The 22,328-nt window shown below is 42.7% G+C and overlaps 1 protein-coding gene across 1 annotated transcript; it reads right to left on the reverse strand.

Moving 5' to 3' along the window:
• Positions 1 to 165: 165 nt before the first annotated feature.
• LOC108898166 (E3 ubiquitin-protein ligase RNF19A-like) lies at positions 166 to 22,302 on the reverse strand. Its single transcript, XM_018698055.1, is given in 11 exon segments — positions 166 to 3,090; positions 3,092 to 3,485; positions 3,822 to 3,965; positions 4,095 to 4,314; positions 4,894 to 5,052; positions 5,263 to 5,377; positions 5,551 to 5,713; positions 5,922 to 6,066; positions 6,265 to 6,473; positions 9,971 to 10,867; positions 22,134 to 22,302. Coding segments are annotated over 10 exon segments (2,601 nt in total). The 5' UTR covers positions 10,597 to 10,867; positions 22,134 to 22,302; the 3' UTR covers positions 166 to 2,664.
• Between the last annotated feature and the right edge of the window lie 26 nt (positions 22,303 to 22,328).

Genomic DNA, 22,328 nt, shown 5'->3' on the forward strand with positions numbered 1-22,328 from the left:
CCAACAAGAAACATTCCCAACAAGTGATTATTAAATTAATTAAAATGTAAGTAATTAAAGTTTCTATATTTTCATTGATTAGAAAGCTCAGTCTCTCCTTGAACCACAACTGCTTGAGCTATATCAAAACCATCATTTCTATGTCAAAATACACAGACAACAAAGCTTGATTGAGAATTTTATTGTTTAAGGATATGCATTTACATGCACATTATAAAGCAAATAATTAGGAAATATATACTTTATCAAATAGCATACACTGCTTCTGACCAAGTTAGAAAATAGACCTGGCACTAGTCTTCAAATAATAATATAAAACTCACAGGAATCAAACAGGCATTTTTTTCAACAGAAGGAACAGAAACAAGGTGGGAATAATCTGCAGCTGGAGGCTTTTGACTTGCACCAAAACTTTTCTTTTTTAGTCATCAACACAGCTGCTCTGGTGATGAGCAGCTCTTCAGTCTTGGCTGAGACAGCAGCATAATCTGTGGTCAGGCTGAAAACAAGATGCAGTCTTTTAGTGTCACTGCACCCAGATGCTCATGATGCTCTGATCACTTTGGATGAGAAGGGTTTTATTGCCAACATGTGCAGCACATTAACTCTCCCAACTTTGGCTTCTTAAGGGAAACATTTTCCAATGTATTATTCCTAAATATGACTTGACCCCAAACAAACATTTTGGTCTTGAGATTTAAAGTAGTGCCCCATAATTAGATTTAATCCAGTGTTGTACTGCCATGACTCATCTGGTCTACAGAAGCCATTTTTCAACATTACAGACTGAACTCTAATCACATATTAAAGTAGATTTCTACGGGGGGAAATCATTCAGGTACCATCAGACTCCATTAACAGTTCTGTCAAGTGCTGTAGTCTGAACCACAAAGGCCTGAGAGCAGTCTTTGGTCGGCTAAACAAGCTACAGGGAGGGTGAGCATTTCACATCTGGTTTCGTGCATTTCAAGCATTTTAAGAGGCAAACATTATTCATTCTCTTATGATTTTTATGTTTATCATTTGAAGACATACACAGAATGAGGAAATGAAAACAAAATAAAAACACTATACAAAGGATTTTTTTCCCCCCAAAGGCACTGTGGGTCCAATGAATACAAAATTATTTGCATCAATCAACTGCAAGGATTTAAAAAACGACCTTAAAACATATTGTGGTTAAAATACACCAAAAGCTCTGAATCAAAAATATTTGGATATTACTGAGGGAGAATCACATGTGTAACTTTATTACCAACCATACATTCACGACTGAATATTAAACCACTTAAATGTGTATGTGCTACGAAGCACAAGAAAAGTTTCTCATTGCACAACAAATCAATTTTTGTTATAAACTTGATGTGTTCCCTTGATCAGACACATCTGCTCTTCTTGTGTAGTTGCTTGAAAGCTTAATTTCCTTATTGCATGGATCTTATTGGATGGCTTCCCAATTTTAGTGACTAAACAAGCCAGATAAGAAATGCTGCACTTTCATAATCAAAAATTGTGTTTTTCAATAATCTACTGAGAAACTGCAGCGAGAACTTGGTTACACTTGCACAGGTGCAACCACAAACAAAAACTATTTTTACCACTGCAGACAGCAGCTTGTGAAGACTTTATTAATGCAAGACAGCAACTTAAATCTACAATAATTAAAAAGAAGAAGGGCTACAGTTTGAGTCTTTGTCAACACAATTCCAACCCGATTATACTAAAAAGTTTGGACCCAACACAGGGCTTCAACATTAAAACCAACTTTCCCAAAATGGAAAATAAAAATAAGCAAACACATAGCACAAAAAAGAGGGGGAAAAAAACAGGGGTCACATTTTAAACAAAAGCAATAATAATCACTTCTTTTATAGATGATTATGGAAAAATAAAATCTGCTACTGTACGGACTGGTCCCGCTTAGGTTTGGACGCTTGACAGAAGGTACAACAATCCTTACGCTGTGTTTCTCACCTTTAAAGAAGTCACAGAATGAAGTGGCGGCACAGTGGTGGACCACAGTGATGACATCTCCCTCCCCTGATTCATGCAAACCCGAGAAGAAAACCAGGAGGAGTAGAAGATAACGTTTTACGATAGCAGCTCAATTTACTATTGAAAAGAATCGCAGACATTTTATTTGCTCGTATCCATCCAGATTTATCAGATCTGCTCCAGGAGAAGAAAAACTGGCTAGAATTCAGGTTTAGCTTCGGAAAATAATTGAGGAGAGCAGACTGAAAATGTCAGACTTTGCAGATCATCATAATAGCTGGATAGATCAACAGCCCTCTGGAGTATCTCACTGCACTGATAACCTGCTTTCCACCTGTCCTCGTGCACTCTACCTTCTATAAGCCCTGCTGCTCCAGCTTCACACGCCTGCTTGTCCTGCCACTGAATGACAGAACCAAACACTCTGACTTTACCGTGCTGCTTTTTACTTCATTCATAAATCTCTCTACAACTTAGACCTCGACCCTCTCTGTAACTGTACAGGCTGACATTCATTTAATATTCCTGCCTTCACAGCAGACAAATATATAACATTTCCTTATATTTGACCACCAGCTTCCGTAGATGAATCACAAGAGTGAAATAAGGTGATAAGGCTAACTGAGCTAGCAGTGGTGACACAGCCAACAGCTGGAGTGAGGAGCTGTTTTAGATATCAGTCTGTATACAGCGCTTCCTCGTCGGAGTTAGGGCCTGTACTGCAGTGTTGTCGTTGGTCTCTTTCTCGTCCCCCTCCGGCTCCGTGTCTGCGACGTCACCGCCGACGCACTCCTCGCTGATGTACAGAAACGTCCCGCCGCTCCCCTCCCCTTTAGGCGAGGCAGGTGGGGATGCGGACAGCAGGTGGTGGGTGAAGGCCGCGTGGCTGCTCTGAGGCGGATAGTGCTCCAGGCGGTCGTTCTCCACCTCGGGCATGGGCGCGATGGTGACGTCGTTGAAGGCGGCGGCGATGGCAGGGGAGGGATGGTGAGGGTCCGTCAGGGCGGAGCAGGCCGGATGAGCCGTCGGCCTCGAGGTTTCCGGGTCAGAGCAGCTGAGCTCTGACGAGAAGTGGCTACAGTGCGAGTCTGCCACAGGAGGGCAGGCTGCCGCTCAGGGACGGAGAGTCGAACTCGGAGGAGTTAGTGCTTCGCTGCTCCAGGAGCTGAGCATCCATATCACCTTGCGTTTCGTTAATTTTGGTTTCTCCTTTGCCGCCGCTGGCTCTCTTCCAAAGCTTTCCTTTGCTCTTTTTGCCCCCTGAAGTGGAGGGCTCCTTCGACCAGGGAGACGAGGGGCAGCAGTGGCTGTCGTGCTGAGTGCAGCAGCAGGTGGAGGGGCACGAGCAGGGGCACGTGCCGCCGGTGGCTCCTTTGAGGCCGGCGCTGCTACTGCTACAGCTCGCCTCATCCAGGCTGCTGCTGGCGCTGCAGTGTCTCATCTTCTCCTGTTTGGACTCCACATCTGCCTGAACTTCCAGACTATTATCTCTGCAAAATAAAATCACTCAAATGTCATAAAAAATGACAACAAATCATTTCAGTTAAACACCATTTATCTCTGTGTATCTCCATGAATATTTAAACACTCTTCCACACGGATTTGTTTTTATGTGCTTCAAGCACCATCCTCCACTAATCAGACAGCTGCGGTACAATGAATACTAACACGCATAATGACTTTCCTTTTAACAATTCAACCACAGTGTGTCTGGCAATAAAGGTACAAGAAAAACTAGGGGCAGGGATTTTTTTTTTTAACTCTGAAAAGAGGTCATAAATTTGCTGCTGCAACAAGTAGGATGAGTATGAGCTCTGACTGCTAACCTTTCCAGAGGCATGTAGGCATTGAGGATGGATCCTGCCATGGCTTTTGTGCTGGCGTTGTCACTGATCGTCCCAAGACTGACGGTGGCCGACTCCCCGCTCAGACTGCAGCGCTCCTTCTGGACGTCAGCCTGCACCTCCATCCTGGGCAAAACAATTAGCATTAGCATTTATGTATGAGCCACTGAAGCCATTTGTTCTGAAGTTTTCTGGCTATAACTGAAACCATGAGCATTTACAGCAAAGCTGAGACAATCAGTTCCGGTCCATTACCTGTTGTAGCAGCTGCCAGACAGGCTGCCGGTGATGCTGGTCCCGGCGAGGGCCGTGGTGCTGGCGTTGTCGCTCATGTTGTCCCGCTGGGTGGAGCTCATGCCGCAGCGCTCCATGTGGCTCCCGCTGACGCTGAGGCTCAGGCCCGTCAGGCCGCCGACGCTCGCTCCATCGCCGAGGCTGGGGTTGTTGAGCCGCGTCTCTGCCACAGATGTCGTGTCTGAGAGGAAAACGGGGAGGAACAGGTTTTGAAGAAGCAGCAGAGAAGAGAAGAAGAGTTTTGACTTTTATCAGTGACTTTATCGACTTTCACCGGCTTTACAATGTATCCTGAAACAACCGATTGATGAAGCTGAAGGTGTGAATAAGTGCCATCACGTCTCACACCTTATGTTCCTGGAAAGGTCAGAGTCCCTCATGTCAATGTGAATTCTTAATTATCATCCAATCCCATTCCCTCGGCTTCCCTCCTGGGGAGATTCGGGACGAGCCTGACCTCGCAGTTTGACATGGTTTGACGGGCGACAAACACGTGCTGACAGGAGAAACCACTGACACTGCGCCAGTCATTTCACACCATCGCACAGCTCGAACACTCCTGTCACTCCTGCCTGCTTTGGCATTTCACAGGCTATGTGCACACAAAGGGCGCCGGCAGATACAGGTATACTTCCTCATACCAAACAAGAGTGCAAACACAAACCAAAACCACCTGTGCCACGGCTGCTGAAAAACTGCTGGTATTTTCCAGATACGACCTTACTGATATCCCTGTGTTTGTAGTTTGTGGTTTACTCACCTGTGGCTGCAGCCCCGCTGCCTATGTTGTCGTTTTCATCATCAAACTCGATTCGCACCCCTTTGCCGTTGCCAGCAGACACGCCACAGCCGCCGCTCCGACACAGCGAGATCGGGACAACTCCGTAGACGTAAGCCAGCATGATGGGAACACCAATGCCTGCACAACGCAATATGAACACACACTTAGACGGTGAAAGTTTTAATGTTTTGAGCCAGTTTCCAAGCATTAGATGATGCAGTAGTCGCTCTCCACTACTGACCCACTGAGAAAACCATTGTAAATAATTTAAATATAGCTGAGAAACAGATGGTGAAGTGGAGAAAAACAAGGGGGGCGGGGGGTGGGAGAGAAACACTTCTGTCTTACCAACTGTGACTGCAGCAACCACAGGCGACACAATCACAGACAGCGTCACACCACCGGCTATTACCAAGTTCCTCTTGTGTTTAGAGATGTCCTTGCCCTCGTAGCGGTTATGGATCTGAGGGGGAAAAAAAACAAAATCTTTATTTACCACCTCACCAGACGTAATGTTTGCACTAGGCCTGTGTCAGTACATCAAGATCATCTCTGACGCTACGGCTGCACCCACTTCTCTTTGTTTCCATTTGTCTGAGTAAGCTGTTGTTTTTGACTTCATTCCTCAGCTCTCACCTTTCTGCCCACGTAGACCGGGATGCCAATGATCATCGCTGGGATGGCGATGCCGGCGATGAGGGCGATGCCCACAGGCGCTCCCACCAACGTGCCGAGCTGCCAGAGGATCTTCTTCTTCCTGCTCCAGGGCTTCTTTCCCCAGAAGGTGCAGCCTGACGGACTGAGAGGACGAGAGAGAGGGATGGGAGAGGGTTTGACAGGGGAAAAAAGAGAATGTGAATTATGGTCATGTTAAAAAAAATTAATGTAAAAACAATATACTTTCTAGGAAAAGTATGGTGAGAGCTTATTGTGTCAAACTACTTTTTGATATTCAAAACACAACAACACTGACAGCTGAGTGTGGAGAAGCAGTGCATTTGTCTCACCTTAAATAATGCAGGTCAGAGATCTCCTTCATGCAGAGCCAGCAAAACTCACAGCCGCAGACAGCACAGGTCATGTGATTACAGCTCCCGTCATTCATCTTGATGATGTAGGCAGCACAGCGGGGACACGGCTTGATGTCATCACCTAGTGAAGGTCGACTGTGGGTGAGCTCGGGCATTTTACAGAGGCTAAAACAAATGTGACGGGTGTGCTCACGGTACAGATGTGAGTGATAGTTTTTTGTTTTTTTTTTAAACCAAAAAACAAAAAAAACAAAAACAAAACAAAAAAAACAACAACAAAAAAAAAAAAGTCCGGGTTTTGTCAGTGTGTGTTTGTTACCTGCAGCTCCGCTTTCTTGGCTGTAGCTGAGGGAGGAGGACCTGAAACTCCTCAGACGGAGGTTCTGGGCCCTTTGCTGCCGCGCCGTGTCACACGTCTGGTTGGGATGCCACAGCTGCTTGCAGTGGTAGCAGAACTCTGTCCCGCAGCCCTCACGTCCACAGGTGATTTTCGGGCAGCTCGCACAGCCAAACGCAATGACTGCGTAACTGAGAGAGGAAAAAACACAGCCAACATGGTGGTTAATAGAGAGCACTTTAAGCTGATCCCTTCTGGCTGCGGATTTGTGGTGCCGAGATGCAGGACTAATAGGTTTAAAAACTCCTTTATTCCTGCTGCTTTTGTCATTTTAAATAGCTCTATGTAACTCCTTGTTTATTTATTATGGTGTACTGTTCCTCGTATGTTGTATATATATATGTTTGGGTTTTTTTTTTGTAAAACTGCTGGCTGTGAAACAAATTGCCCCTTGGGGATAATATAGATTTCCTTGATCTCTGGGTGTAATAGTTCAGCACAACACCAGGGGTCAGCAGGGCTAAAATAGAGAATTTTTTAAAAACTATTGTGTTTAAATACAAAATTTCAAGTTCATCCACAGGAGTGTGTGTTTTAGCTGACTTTCCATGATGTTTCCCACCAATGAGCTCTGTTACAGTGAATCAATACTGGCGCAATCAGTTCTGCATGACTGCGTGTCAGCATAGTGTCCCTCATCAATCATTACAATGGCCAATTTAAAAGCTATTATTGAAAACCACACAGCAGGACAGAGGGTATTTCCAATAACTGTTTTTGTTACAAGCATGCAAATCTAATACAACTGAACAAACTGGTATTATAAAAATCCTTTGTTTATATTTCAGCACAATTACTGCTTCAGATAAATGGCTTTATTATCTGGGAAAATAATAAAAATGAATGGTTGTAACTGGTTCCCTCCACTGGTTTGGATATGAAACATGTTAACAGGAACATCTTAGATACCTGGCCCATTAATAAAATAAGTCAACGTGTGACAATCTCTGCTAAAGCATGAGATTGTTGCAGCCTCCCACAGCGGGGTTATCACGGGAACATCAGAAACGGACGATAAGGAAAAACAAACACTGACTGACGGATCAACTGGACAGTTTTGTAACGACTCAACAGTGGGACATCTCTCTGTGTATAAAGCATAAAGGCCAAGTGTCAGAGTCTGCATGAAGCCCTCAGCTGATCAACTCAAACGCTGTAAAATCCACCACAAAATCTACATTTACATCTACAATTCTGTAGAGCAAAGCCCACAGCAAGACAGAGCTGCTTATTCAGCTCAGCACAAATTCCCTGCAAATTATTTAAGCCAAGTAAGCAGAAATGATGGTATCAGCAACGGCTGTCGGCTCACACACACGCATACGCATACAAACACACACAACTGTTAACTGGGTAAAGATCTAGGTTAAATTCAGTAAGTATTTAATCAAATAGACATGCTAACATCAGCCAACAGGCAAGCAACAGTGAGTTCAATTATGGCAGTTGTGTAAAAGACCTCAACTCAAAGTCAGCAGTGATCCGTGCAGAATCAATGTCACAAAACATGAACTACCATCACGTTATTTATGTAAAATGGTAAATAAATACATCTATCAAATAGTACCAAAACTTTTTTTTTTTTTTTAAATCGTCAAGTAATGATTGCTCAGTCTTTCCGCTGGTTGTTCAGTCACTCTTAAGTTGAGCAGGGAGACTGAATTATATTTAGAGCAAAAAAACCTAGCGTAATAAAGTTTTCAACCACAAAGGCTCTCCCTTTGACAACCAAATTTAAAACTTAAATTTAAATTGAGGTTGGAGTAAACAGGCTTTGATTAAAAATAAAATACAATATTCAGCACACGTCTCAGTGATTGTCATGGTTTCTGGTGTCAGATAAAGGAAACAAAACTGGTAACACTGTTATGAAATCAGCATTTAGCAGTACCCACCCTCCTAACTGACAAATCTGACCAGTCCAGCAGTGGGGGTTGTGGGTGCGTGTGTGTGGATACATATATCTTAAAAACATTCAGACAGCTTCCAGACAGTCTCCACTAACACCTTGGTGAAGCAGACTAATAGCAAATGGTGTAGAGGTTGTAACTGTCTGGGAAACCTTTTGGTGTTATTATTATCTTCTGTTTTCCCACATATATTTAAGTGTAACAACTGCATTTCATTTCTGACTCATGTTTTTATACTGACAATTACTGGTCCCCTCTTAAGACACAGCTTCATTTGCACTGAAAGAAAACACTGCTAATTTGTCTCTTCATGCAGGGGATTCTTGGAATTGACAACCCTGACTGTTGAGCTGAACAACAAAGCTCAGTATCTTGCAAGAGCAATTACACAACAATCAACAGCAAGAGCATTAACCAGTGGAGAGTGTGGCGGCGAGCCAGAGCTGAACTGTTTTTGGGGGGGGGGGGTTGCAAGAAGAGCTGAAACGAGCTTATGAAAGAGCCATTATTCTAACAGACAGGGTCAGCAGTGTTGATGAAACAAAGCCACGAGAGAGAAAGCGAAGGCTAAAACCATTACTGAATCCAGCAATCACTCAAAACTAGACTAATGGTGATAACTGAACTGGAGGCAGGGAATGTGGGCTACTGAACCAAAACTCTATGAATACATAAACAGTCCAGACGGCTCCTCAGTGCAAAAAAAAAAAAAAAAATACAGACATGTAGAAGAGCAGTACAAGTACACTGTGTGCTTGGTGGTAGTTGAGGCCCAGAGGTTCGGTGAGCAGCAGGTGAAGCAGGGTGACCCCCGCGAGCAGGGAATGTTCAGGACCCTGTGAGCAAACTGTTGAATCCCTACCAGCTCCAAATATATAAGACCCTGACCTGACCCTCACCCACACTATCACCTCCATGTGAAGGAGGGGAACCAGAAAAATAATTTCTGAAACAACAGAGATTCAATAACATCACCAACTACTCATTTCAATAGCTTTTTGCTCACTTTCGGTCATTTAGCTTGGATCTTATAATATTCTTTAATATCATTCATACAGTGTCTGATCCCCTTTATAGTGTTAAATACTCTGCTACATTTAAGGCTGTGTATATCAAGTCCCTCTACAGCCTATAACCATTATGTGTTTGGAAAAATGAAAGCTACAGTCTGACGACAACAGGCGTTATCATTCGCTTGCCACTCACATCTTTTTCGGCTGACTCATTAGGCTGACAGAACACACAGGTCTATTACTGCTACCAGGTTATTTATAACTCGGGCATCAATGCAGAAGCTGGGGTGAACTTCAAAAGGCCAGATTACAGCCTTTGAGTTTCCTTGATGTAGCTGCTTAACTGTTATTTTGGGACTCGTGTATTGGTTATATCAGAAGTACAGAGCATCAAGCACATCTCTGGTGGCTGAAAAAAAGAGATCCTGAGATGTTTTAAGGTGTAGTTGACATGGAAATAATCGTGGGCTGGAAACGTTTGAGGCAAACTGGTTGAAATAGATTCAATAAACTGTCATATGCTTTGTTGCTTGCTGTTGCTTGCTGTTATTTGCGAAACCTTTGTGTTGTTTGCCAAGCAGACTAAAAGCCTTTTTAAAAGCATCACCCTCATCTGCTAAGAAATCAAGAGAGATTTCACCTTGATTCACCTGGTGAGTCATGTGTTATTCACTGATTATCCTGCATAATCCCCTGGTTTCTTACCCACAGTCTGGGGCAGGGCACCAGCGGCAGTCAGGTTCAGCCACCAGCCACCGCCTCAGCATGAACTCCTCATACTTCTCCATGAGGGCTCGGTCTCCCAGGATCATCCGGATGTCGTGGGGATTGAAACGCTCTGAACACTCGGGACAGCTGATGTTGACCCGAGACTCCGAGATCTCGATGCGCAGGTACTGTCGCAGACAGTCCGCGCACGAGCGGTGGTGGCAGGTCATTATGTCCGGGAAGCGTTCGCGCGCGTGGCGCAGCAGGCACAGCGGGCACTCCAGCAGCTCCGACGAAGGCCCTGGCGCTGATGAGGTCGACGCCACGCCCGGTGCAGAGTGGGCGGAGGTTTTGTCGTTGAGGGTCTCCGGCTGTGTGCTTTCGGTGCAGACGACACCTTCCACTGCCGCTCCCACTCCTGCTCCCGCTCCAGCCTGCGCGGGCCTGGACTTGCGTTTGGGGTCGCGGTCAGGCCGGCGCCGTCGACCAAAGAGCGAGTGGAGGGACAGGCGGCGCTTCTTGGGGGTCTTTCTGACCGAGGGGAGGCTGACGGAGGAGGCGGCAGAGTGAAGGTCTCGCTCCGAGCCCGTGCTGCCATGATGCTGCTGGTGCAGGCTGCTCATCACGCCGGAAGGGGCGCTGCTGGTGGGACCACCAGAAATCAGCACATCAGGAGAGAAGATGAGGGACGGTGGGGAGGGGGAGGGAGATGGAGAGAGGGACTGGGGTTGAAGGGACAGGGTGGTCAGGGGAGGGATGCTGGGTTGCTGTTGGCTAGGACATCATGGCTTGGAGCTGGTTTAGGAGGTCTTGAAGTTGGTGGTGTGATCTGTCCTGGGTTTAAATCACAGTGATGAGGCTGTTCTGCTGAGGCTCAGATGCAGGAGAACTAACCTGTAAGAAACAGAAAAAAAAAACAGAAGATAAGCTACTGAACCACAGCTGAATGCATTAACTTGTTAAAGATCTGTTCTTCAGGATGCAGAACAGCCAATCAGCTGGAGACACAACAGAAAGAATCTGACTAAATCTAATCAGCAGCGTTTCACTGGTCTGTCTCTTTGTTAAAGCAAGACCATCCCTTTGATAATTAGGCATTTTCTGGCAGACTGCGGACATTTTTTCAAGCGTGTCTCCTGTTTCTGTGTGCGTGCATGTCAGTCTGCTTACATAGACGAGTGCAGGCCTTCCCCAGAGTCGAATGTAGGCAAAACAAGAAGACAAAATCCTGTGTTTTTCCACCACAGATCTCAGATGTGGCCACAGCTGTGTCGATGTGTCTCTAGAGCAGCCGCACCTTGCCTCAAGTGCTTCCACGTGTTTCGCATTTTACACAGCATGAACAACTAAAGGATAACCCATCATCAAGTGAAGGCAGCGCTTAAGAGCGCTTGTAGCTTCGCACGACTCTGTCTTGCTGACGTACATCTACACAAAAGACATACTTAAAATCTTCAAGTATTGTGAAGCAAATTTCCTGCTACAAAAAAAAAATGTTTGTGGGTGTGGTGCTATGCAGGCTTCACACATCTCGACCAAGGCAATGAATTTACATGATCTGGTTAAATATCTCTGCTCTGGACTGATTCCTAAAGAGGCCGACTGATGGGAGAAGCAGAATAAAATGACTGTCTCACGGTTTGCATTTCAGCAAGGGACACAACCTCAGATTTCAACAGCAGCACGTGTGCCAAAATAATGCACAACAGCGGAAAGGTTGCATTGGTCTTTGAGGGCGTTTTGAAAATTGAAAAAGCAGAACAGATGCTCTTTTTAACAACACCCAGATTCAAACACGCTGGACACATGACAGCTTTAACTGGTCAGAGGCTCAGCTGAGAAATTTCAGTAGGAAACCTTTGCGTTCCATACCGAAGTTCCCAGCTTCAAGTCCATCTCCCATTTGGAAAACAGAGCACACCACTGAAGACAAAAGACTGACATCAGCAAAAGTCACTGCAGCTGAGGTAATTTTTCTTAAAAAAGCACTTGCATCTCCTTTGAGTCACTTTGACCATGAAGGACACACACAATTAACCCTGTTGGTTTATTATGACTTCAACGCAGTGTGTTCCCCGTCTTCCAAACTACAACAAATTGTTCCCTGGTTAAGAGACTGTATCCGTCTTCAGTTTAACTTCTCGCTATCTTTAAACCACAGGAATCTGAACAACTTTCCAAATTTGCATGATACCGTGAGATCCTGCCTTCACTGGTTCTCACATGTCCTCAAAACTATAGCTGCATATTTATTGTTCAAAATAAGCGTAACACCAAAGAAGCACGACTCCCCTCTGTTGCTGTGGGCTCCAAAGCTTGTGTTTATGTGTGTGTGTGTCTGTGTTTGTCATTAGGGACTAATTTGAGGAAAATTCCAGCGGGAGCCAAAAGGTGACTAATTAACAAGCCCAGCGAAAATCTCAACTGGGGCAGCAATCCTGCGACGCACGAATGCTCAGTCTCATAACCTACAAACCTTGCTCTGACTGGCTGCGGTTTTTCTCTCCTTGCAATGACATGTAGGCAACGGTTAACTTTTACTACGGCTACTTCAGCGTTGAAGGAGAATTTTCTTTTCTTTTTTCCACAAAGGGGGTTTTTAGCTGCACGGCCAGAGGCCACATTCAGTCTGGTGCCTCAACTGTACATGTTGAGACACGGACTGATCTTCTCCCTCTATATCAACCACATATTTTAAGTTGAATTTATTCTACATTGATAACAAACACTGAGATGCATCTTGCGTGATTTGATCGCCAAAGGTGAATGCACTCAAAACACACAACTAAAGTCAGGCACCGGGATGCGAGTCCAACCTCCAAACTGCACTGTGTTGTGTGAGCGTATTCATCCCTGGAGCTCCAGAAAAACTGCTGAATTGGTCCCAGCCAAACAACCCACACAAGGATTCAAAGCTGCCTCTCAATCCTCTTATCCAACTCCATGTGCAGGCGAAAATGTGTTTAGCAGCGGCCAGTTTCCCTTGAATCTTATCACAAGTGGTCACTTGATGCACACTTGAGAGGCCTTCTGATGCTAGGTATAACTGCAATCCAAACGGGCTCTTGACACATTGAGATACAAGGTCTAAATATGTCCTGCAGGGAGAAGAAATCTCTCTGTTCACGGTCCCTCGGCTGCGTAAGAGGTCCTACAGTGCGCTAGAAGCAGAGTATACTCATATTTACATACACAGATATGAGGCTGATGGTCTCAAGCAACATTTCTAAGGTAAACTAGCAATTATCCTGTTGATAACACTAAGGTTCCTGTGTATATGCACACATACAGCAGAAGTCAACAAAAATAAATGTGAAAGGCTGAATTGGACAAAACACAGCTGAGAACCTGTTTCTGACGTGGGACCAACCACTTGATCATTAAATCCGCAGCCTAATAACAATGACTAAGCATATGTTGTGGAGCTAAAAGTACCGCAGAGGTGGGTGGGCTCTGGCTTTCCTGATGATGGTGTTTGTTATGCTGTTGTGTTTCCCTTGACCTACTAAACCATTCCTCTGATTATTTCCAACCAGAGCACCTGAATCTTGGTCACTGACGTCTCGTCTTGCTTTAAATCACCATTTGCCTTGAACCTTTTCATAACTGACAAATGCTAACTGCAAGACCAACCTTTATTTTTGAGTTTAGGTTTCCCCCTCCTCTCACCCTGATCATAACACATTATCAAGAGTGCTACAAAATACGGGCAGTGTAAACATCTAGTCCCATTACCTCTGAAAGTCACATTTGTGAATACCAACACTGCTGACTTACTGTGATATCAAGATAACAGCAGGGCTGAAAAACAACATTTCATTTAACACAGTCGCCCCTTTTTTTTCTCAAACCACAACATCTCACCACAAAAACAAAACAGCAGTTTGACTGGCAGGATGTAACATGCTCACAGGAAGACTTCTTAGATGGGAGGTAGGTAGAAGCAGCAGCTACTGGCAGACATGGGAATTGCTGGAGCACTCACACGGTTTGTAGCAATGCACACTGGGTTAATGCAAACACTGTCATAACCAGAAAGACTCTAGTCCTATTGCTGCTGCAATGAATAAAATGACAGATCTGCATCACTAATTGTCATCATCCAGAATGGCTACAACAGAAAAGACAAACAGCATTTTAGGGGAAAGATTTAAAGGTTTGTTTCTACGATCAGTCAACAGCAGTGACGACACTCCTGCCTGAGCTCCTCTGGATGTGCAGTGAGATACTCCCACATATTCAGGAGACTGTTTTTTTGACTGAATACAGCAGAGGAAAGTAAGTGTGATCAGTCATTGTCATCTGCTGAGTCTCACAGATCCTCATGTATCTCACCTTTCACTTTAGTTTCTAGGTGATAATTAAAACAATATCCTCACTCTTTATTTATAGTCTTATCTGTGTGAAACCGTGTCTCCACTCCTTGTCTCGGTATGTTATGGTGTTATTCATGAGACTATACTTAGTTCTCATGGTCATTTCATTCAGCAGGCGTATCAATTAAATAATAAAAGTATACTTGAAGTTTTGAAGTGCCACTCAAAATAGAATTTGAAGAGGAAAAAACAAAATAAAACAAACATGGAGTAAAGAGGACCATATTTAGCCGAGTATACTGTATAAGTATATTTAATGTTATGTTAACCTATATGGTTAACTGTGAACTAAAGATAAATGAGATGAAAAAAAGTCTGTAAACCATAATTGCCTCTCATCAAGCCATTAGCGCTGAAGCCAAGTAGTAAAGAATAATGTGTTTTAATTGGTGGCTCTGAAAGTTTAAAAGTCACATTTGAAAACCAAAGCCAGCTCATCTGAAGTTTAAGACCAACGGTGGGTAAGGCAACACGAGATGATGCGGTGTGACACGTCAGTTGGTTTGTTGGTGCTACTTTCCTGAATTTAGTCATGGCCCTACAGTGGAGCTCCCCAGGGCAATAAAGACATAATTGGTGAGTTTCCACTGCAGGAACTTTCCCCTGGGGAACAGGGATATTTAGAAGATTTCTGTTCCCCCTACCTATGGAACCAGGGTCTAATCAGGTTCCTGGAGATAGTTCTAGGACCAAAATAGTCCCTGCTCCAGGTGGTGAGGTACTTCCTGAAGGTTCAGGTGTTTCCTCCAGCGTATGTTCTAAATCATTTTACAATAATTTTCCACAAGGGATCAATAAAAGTATTCTGATTCGTATCATTTTAAAAACCTGCAAACATGCTGTTTTGCTTGTAGTTTGTGGCCAACTATAATCAGAATGGAGCAGCCACCATTGACTGACAAGTCATTGTCCATTTTCGCACTGTTGGGCATACAAATTGTGCACAAGCTGGCTGTTGCGTTTTTGATGCGTCAGCCAACTGATTTGTTTAATATTTGCAGGGTTTTTATCCCCTGGGAGAATTACTGAACAGTAGTTTTCGGGAAATGAAAGCTGCTGGATCATTCGGTGGGAAAGCACCTGATGATAAGATGATGAGACAATGAGCCTGTAAACCAATACTGCTGTAAAACTTTAGGTAACATCTGTATACCTACAAATTTAAACACCCAATCAAGTAGAATGATCTTTTAATAGCAACTACTGAAGACTTTTTAGAAGAAAAATTAGAGAGCCATATTCTGCTCTGAACTGTGTCATGGACCCTCAAAAGCAGAAAATGCTTTACACTGGTTAGGCATGATGAGAACTGCAGCTCAGCAGAAAGGCTCATGTGGTACCGGCTAAAGTGATGTCTTAACACTATAATTCCACATCATAACAAAGTCTGATAATGTACCGCGTCAAACCACTGAATGTGTGCGCGAGAGGAAACTTTAACAAGGCAGAGGAGCAATTTCAAGAAACCCACAAGTCAATGTGAAATTACACTCACAAGGCGTAATTAAAGTGGAAAAGCTGCTGCACTGTAGCGAGAGTGAGTGGGACTTTCCATGTGACTGTGTTTGTGTGTGTGTGCATGGACATGCATGTATTCAAGTTCCATGGCTCAGGGCTATCACATGCAACTGTGGCTCACACACTGGGATGGTGTCCCAGTTTCTGAGACAACCCCAGGGCAGGAAGCCTATTGCGGCAGAATAAATGGTTTCAACCTTCCGTCAACTCTTAAAAGAGAGGGTTAGCATCAGTTGGTGCTACATTATGATTACTATTGTAATATGATTTAAACCAGTGGTTTTCTACTGGAGAGACAGGTCAAGGCAAGGTCACTGAGTGAAGTTTTTTTTTCTTTTGGAAGTCACACTATAATCTAAGTGTCAAGATGGAGGGGGGAAAAAATAGTAACAAAATGTGTCACTTGGGGCTTCAGTGGTAATGGTTTTAACAAGTATAGCCCTTCTGACCACAGAGCTATAACATGTTGGCTCCTGCACTGCAATAAACAAAATAAATCCGGGTTTCCACTGCCTGTAATTTTGCAAAGAGACAATTAGGTGCATAACCAAATTGCAATGGAACATTTTATGTTACAGGTCTGTGAGTCCACACTGGCATGTCAAACCCAGCTTCTCAAGAACAATTTCTGGACTGTTAATAAGCTATAAATAGAAGATGGCCCTCTCCCAAAGAAACATCCTTTCTTGAATATTCACATTAACATTGTTACACAGCGCTTCCTCTATTTCCAAAGTAAACAGAGGAGCTGTAGCCCAAATAAAACAAAGCAACAGCGAGGATGTTCCCTCTGCTACTACTCAGTAACAAATATGTGAAAATCTCTTTTAATCATCAGCACACACCAGTGGGCTGTGCCATCTCCCAGTGTCTAGTCAGAATGGCATCAGTGGCTTATACAGTCCCAGATACATGGATAAAGTAAAAAAAACAAAGCAAATGAACAACTATTGGATGATATAGTTTAAATTGAGTTGAATAATCCCTTCTCAAGACAATACTTGGGTGTAATTTTAAAATGATGGTTAAAGCCACTGTTTCTGTTCTCCATGCTGTTCAGCCTACCAAGCTGAAACATTGGGGTACTTGCGTAACCCTGGTTCATTATGTTGCAAAGAAAAAGGAGAAAATGACAGTAAGTTGGTTAAAATGAGTTTGTCTCTAGTACAGAGTCAATGGGAGCACAATATATTGCCTATTGATTAGAGCACTGATACTGGATTTTTTAGACCAATATTGATATTTAAGAATGACTACAATCTGATTAGGATATACTGGCCAATATGAAGAGTGATAAGCTATTAACAGTCAATACTGGCCTGATCAACTTTTCAGTCAAACTATATACTGGATGTTTAAAATTACCATCCACTCATATTATTATAATTAAATACCAACATCCTCAATTTTTTCATTGTGTTTAGTCCCTTTGCAGTAACTACCATGTAGTCAGATGACAACCGCCCGTGTGGCAGCAGAAGTGCAGCATAATCAAGGCGCTAAGTGATGGTATCTGGAGTTGACAACACACAGCACAATGGGAAGCAGTCATGATGACTTAATTTGAGATTACTTTTCAGCATGCAGGTGCATGAAATTGAACACTCTCACTTCCCGTCAAAGTGTCACACCTATCACACTATATAATACTGAAACTACCATCAAAACATGTTTGACGTCTCTGGAATCTAGACTGACGTCAGCACAGTGCTGTAGTTTAAACAGATACAAGCGTCACCCTGGGTCTGGCATTTCCTGTATGTTGATTTGGAGCCTTTCTTTTTGACAATGCTGTAGTTGTTGTAGTCCCACTGTCAACTTTAATTCTTTAGTGACAATATTGGTTTAAAATGGTTTGTATTTGACTCCAGGTGGGTTTTGGATAATCAGAAGTGTATTAAAAAGGAACCTCTGCCTTGCTATTTCCCAGAGTCCAACTTTAGGTATAGAAGGGATTTAGCAATTTATAATATATATGATATATAAATGCCCACCTTCAAAGAAATCACATGAACAATGACCAGCTTCCCTGACTGGAATCAAGCCACTCAAAGAGTTCATCACGTACACTAATTTCCGGTCACATTCCAGCTGGAGGACAGACTTCCTGATCATGACAATGCATTCAGTTAATACCACTTTGGACAGAGGAACAGCCCAGACACTCGACAACAAACTACAAAAAAGCTTTTTTTTAATATATTTTTTTATTTTATTTTTTTACATAACTTTGTTTACTTGGCTCATTGACTGTAAACATTTCTGCATTTTTAAACTGTTACTGCTGTCTCCAGCACCATTCCCCTGAGACAAATTCATATTGGAAAAAAGTTATTGTTAGACTGCCCAGCACTCATCAAGTGTAGGCCAACGTTCTGTCAGCCTAGGACATCGAAATAACCCAGTAGCTTAATGAATCTCTATTCAGCCTATTATCTGCCAGCCAAAGTATAATAACAATGTCTGACGTTCAACAGAGAGTGAGGACAGGAGGTACTGGAGTGAATGCCTCTGAGGCTGCCTTCAGCACTATTTAGTAAACAGTCGGATTTACAGCTGACAGGGGAAGGTACTTTTCCACTGTATCTGGTACATCATGATGAGGCAACACCTTAATTCAAATGTCAATGTCAGTAAAACTAAGGATGCCACTGGGAGTGCAATGACCAGGTAACTAAGTTATCTACAAGACTAAGAAAACAGAATATCATGTCAAAAAGCTATTTGGCATTGGCGTTTTTATCGTTTAGCATTTTCTCTATTCAGCACCAGCAAATAAAGATTTCTGACTTGCATTTGAATGAGGAAGGGTGAGAGGAGACACCATTTCTCTGTTACATAGAGGGACATCTACCCTGCACAGTGGGGTTCTGACAGGGACAATGAAGGAGCAAAGACACCATGGTGGCAAGCAGTAATGTAGTTATGCGTGTTAGTGTGTAAAACCTTGGTAAAAGTTTCTCCAGTATTGGACTTAACAGTTCAAGCCATTACACTCAAATGGTTATTTTTGGATGTCTGGGATGTTGAGGAAATTTGCTGTTACTTTCACAATGGCCGTGTATGGCAAAGGTTTTCTGGATCACAGTGCATCACGTAAACTGCAATCTCAATTCTGGCAACTACACTAAATTGTTTCATAGCCCACACAGTAGGCTTCGGCTGCAATAGGAGCCACATGTTCAGTTATGAGCCTTTACCACTCCTGTGTTCATGTTCTTTTTTCCCCAGAGAGAGGCTTTAACAAAATGAAGTTTCCCCAGCCAAACCCAGAGGAAGCCTCCATGATGGCTATGGAGCATCCTGGATAATGACTGCTCTGACTTCTTGTCAACCTCGCCTTATGATGAATGACCTGACAAAAGAGGTGATCAGATGATTTAGTCCCACATTTATGGATTCAATTTGCGGCCCACCCTCAGTACAGAGTCAGAGTCGGTCAACCTAACAAAAACATCAGCTTTCCTCAAATCTACGGAGCCAAACTCCTACACAAAAAAGCATGAACCTGAGGCCTATGCAGCACTTTATTAGGAATTACCAATCTCCTAATCACTACATAACCATGTCCCCACACTGTCTGTCTCTTCTGCTAAAGGCTTTTCACCCCAAACAGCAGGGGAGCAGGAAGCAAATGGGTTGTGTGATGGGGGTGACAACCCTGTCCCATTCTGTGCTTCAATGAAGGAGGAAAGAGACACCAACAGCTATTCACAATTCAGCAGCAGTGCTGGAGTTCACAGTCTTGCCAAAGCCATGGATGCACTGATTTGACTGCCTGTGAATGAATCTAGCTAGAAAAGAGATATGTGAGAAACCTGCATGTACATTGAAAGAGTTTTTTGACGTTATTTAGAAGCTCAAATCATGTAGAAATCACAGCAACTACAGTTGTCCTTGGAGCCCAGCTGTTCATATTTACTGACAGATTAAGAACATTTTTTAAGATAACCACAAACCAATTGTGACTAGATATTTCATGCCCTGTTGCAGTCAGAAATTATGTTAAAGAGTTGGTTATCTGTCCCCAGTGCACAAACATTTGCTATCTCATTAAACAAGCCAAAGTCTACGGCAAAAAAGCAAATGTTTGCTTCTATTCACAGCTCACGGATCTTGTGAGTCACAGACAGTGGTGTGGTCAGTGTCACAGTCACACCAGTGACAGAGGGGTGGTGGACACTAGATTGTACAAATTCAACTTAAAACAAAAGGTTTAAATTGGTTATAATGCAAAAAACTTCTTAATCCATTAAAGATGAACATTATACATTGAGATGTCTGCTAGTATATGCACTGACAGGGGGCTTTTTCATAGGCACAACAAGCTTAGAACATGAATTTCTTCCATTTTGAATACTGACTTTCTTTTCTCAGACCAGTAATCAGAACTGTTACATAGCAGATCTGGGAGACTCTGGATGGGTAAATGGAAAATATTTTCTTTTCATAGAGTATGAACAGAAACTCTCCTGCACAAATGGTCACCAAATTTAGGTCAGTGAACCTTAAACTAGTTCAGACTGGGGAATTATTGGCCTAGTTCAAATTTTTAACATAGTAGGGGATGGGGTGGAGGTGATGGTGGATTTTCTTTCATAACAGGTTTACTTACTAGTAAAGTGCAGGTGCAATAGCATGTAACCTAATAGCCTAATATTTAACATTTGAATATTAAGCTAGGAATGACACATTTTTAATCATTGTCACTAAACAAAAACATGTCATTTGGGAAGGTGGTGAGAAATGCCACTGACAAAGTGTTGAATTACGGCATCCGAGTTAAATATGAGTGCCAGAATTTCACCAAATTAGAGATCATTAAGTTTCATTTTATCATTTTATTTATATTCAGGAAGTGTGAGGTTGAGGTTGGTAAAGTTAAACAGTAACAGGTTGTTAAGAGAAAGCAAAGCACTGTGACTCATTGACAGAAAGGCCCAGTGAGAATGCACTGGATTAATTTAGCACACATGCTATAAAAGTCGCACATTAAATACGGAAGAACTGTGCCTGGAAATTGATATGTTATCTACTTAGCAAAACATTGTTGACAATGTTATAAAGTGACGAAAGGAAAACATCATTGGTGAGTGTTTCCATTCATTAAACCAAACCTATGTTTAGAATCATCCTCTCAGTTATATTTGTATTATTTCTGATCATCTACGCTTTGAATCTATGTACCTTGTGCACTATCTCTTTATGTACAAATATAAATAAAAAGACTTGGTGCAAAAAAAAAAAAAAAAAAAGAATCATGCTCTCAGACAAAAAATTAACATACAACACAAAAGGTATTAAACTTTTAAAGATACTACTGTAATTCTAACTTGGTGATGCACGACCAAAAAGTAAAAGAAAACTAAACAAACAGCCTCTGCTCTAATGTTACAATGCTCAGTGAAAAGGGCCTAAATGTATGACTATAACATTGGGGGGGGGGGGTGTAACAGTTTACTCCATTTCGAGTCCCCCGATTCAGCATTTATAAACAACATTTTATAGGTGATCTATAACATGCTATAATGTAGTTATAAAGTAGCAATAGGGATATTTAAAGTCTTTATTTATTATTATTATTATTTATTTATCCTTTTCGTTAATAATAATAACGTTTCCTATGAAGATATTCACTATTTGCAAATGCTAAACTGGGGGATCTACAGTAAAATGTCACTCATAAAGGTCGCCCAAAGCGTGAGTGCAAACAATCTAGCGATATATGAATACTTAGGATAACACTGCTTTTCACCCAAAACCCCCATCAACTCACAGCGATCTGAAAGAAATGACTTGTTTTTCAAATATTGACAATATTAAAATAACTCACAAGAAAACGGAACAAAGACACCATACTTGATCTGAGGATCGGCACAGCATAAACCAGATTTTGTTTACACTTCCCACCTGGCTAACCAGCGTTAGCCTGCTAGCTAACGAAATCAGATTTGGCTAGCAGGAAGCTAGTGACCAACTTTAATCGCCCAAAGAGTTGCTGACTAGCTAAGCTATGGTGTTTAATCAGTCGCTAGACAGTTAAATCGACAATACGGTTTTATCTGAGTTTACCTTCAACGGCCATAAAACTTTGTTTGGTGTCTTGTGCGGAGGATTCCTGCCGTCCTGGAGTTCTACGAGGAGATATTACAAGCTAACAAAGCTAAAAACTGCTAGCCTCTCGTCAGCCCCGTACAGGAGGAAGTTCTGATCTGTGTGATACTAACCAAACGTTGGCTATGTAAAACATTCTTATCAACACTCACCGGTGAAAAAAATCCCCTGGTTTTCCTCTTACTTCACTACAGAGGTGTATACCGCTGTCTCCATTTCTAAGTAAGCCGTAGTTGGGAATATGTTGCAGGAAACTTCGCAGGACAGTCAGGGTGCATTCTCCGACTGAGTCTAAATGTTCTTATCAAGTTAGGGCAATAAAACACCCACAATCCGGAAACAAGTGC

This window comes from Lates calcarifer, linkage group LG3 (genome assembly GCF_001640805.2).
Source record: "Lates calcarifer isolate ASB-BC8 linkage group LG3, TLL_Latcal_v3, whole genome shotgun sequence".
NCBI classification, from domain to species: Eukaryota; Metazoa; Chordata; class Actinopteri; family Centropomidae; genus Lates; species Lates calcarifer.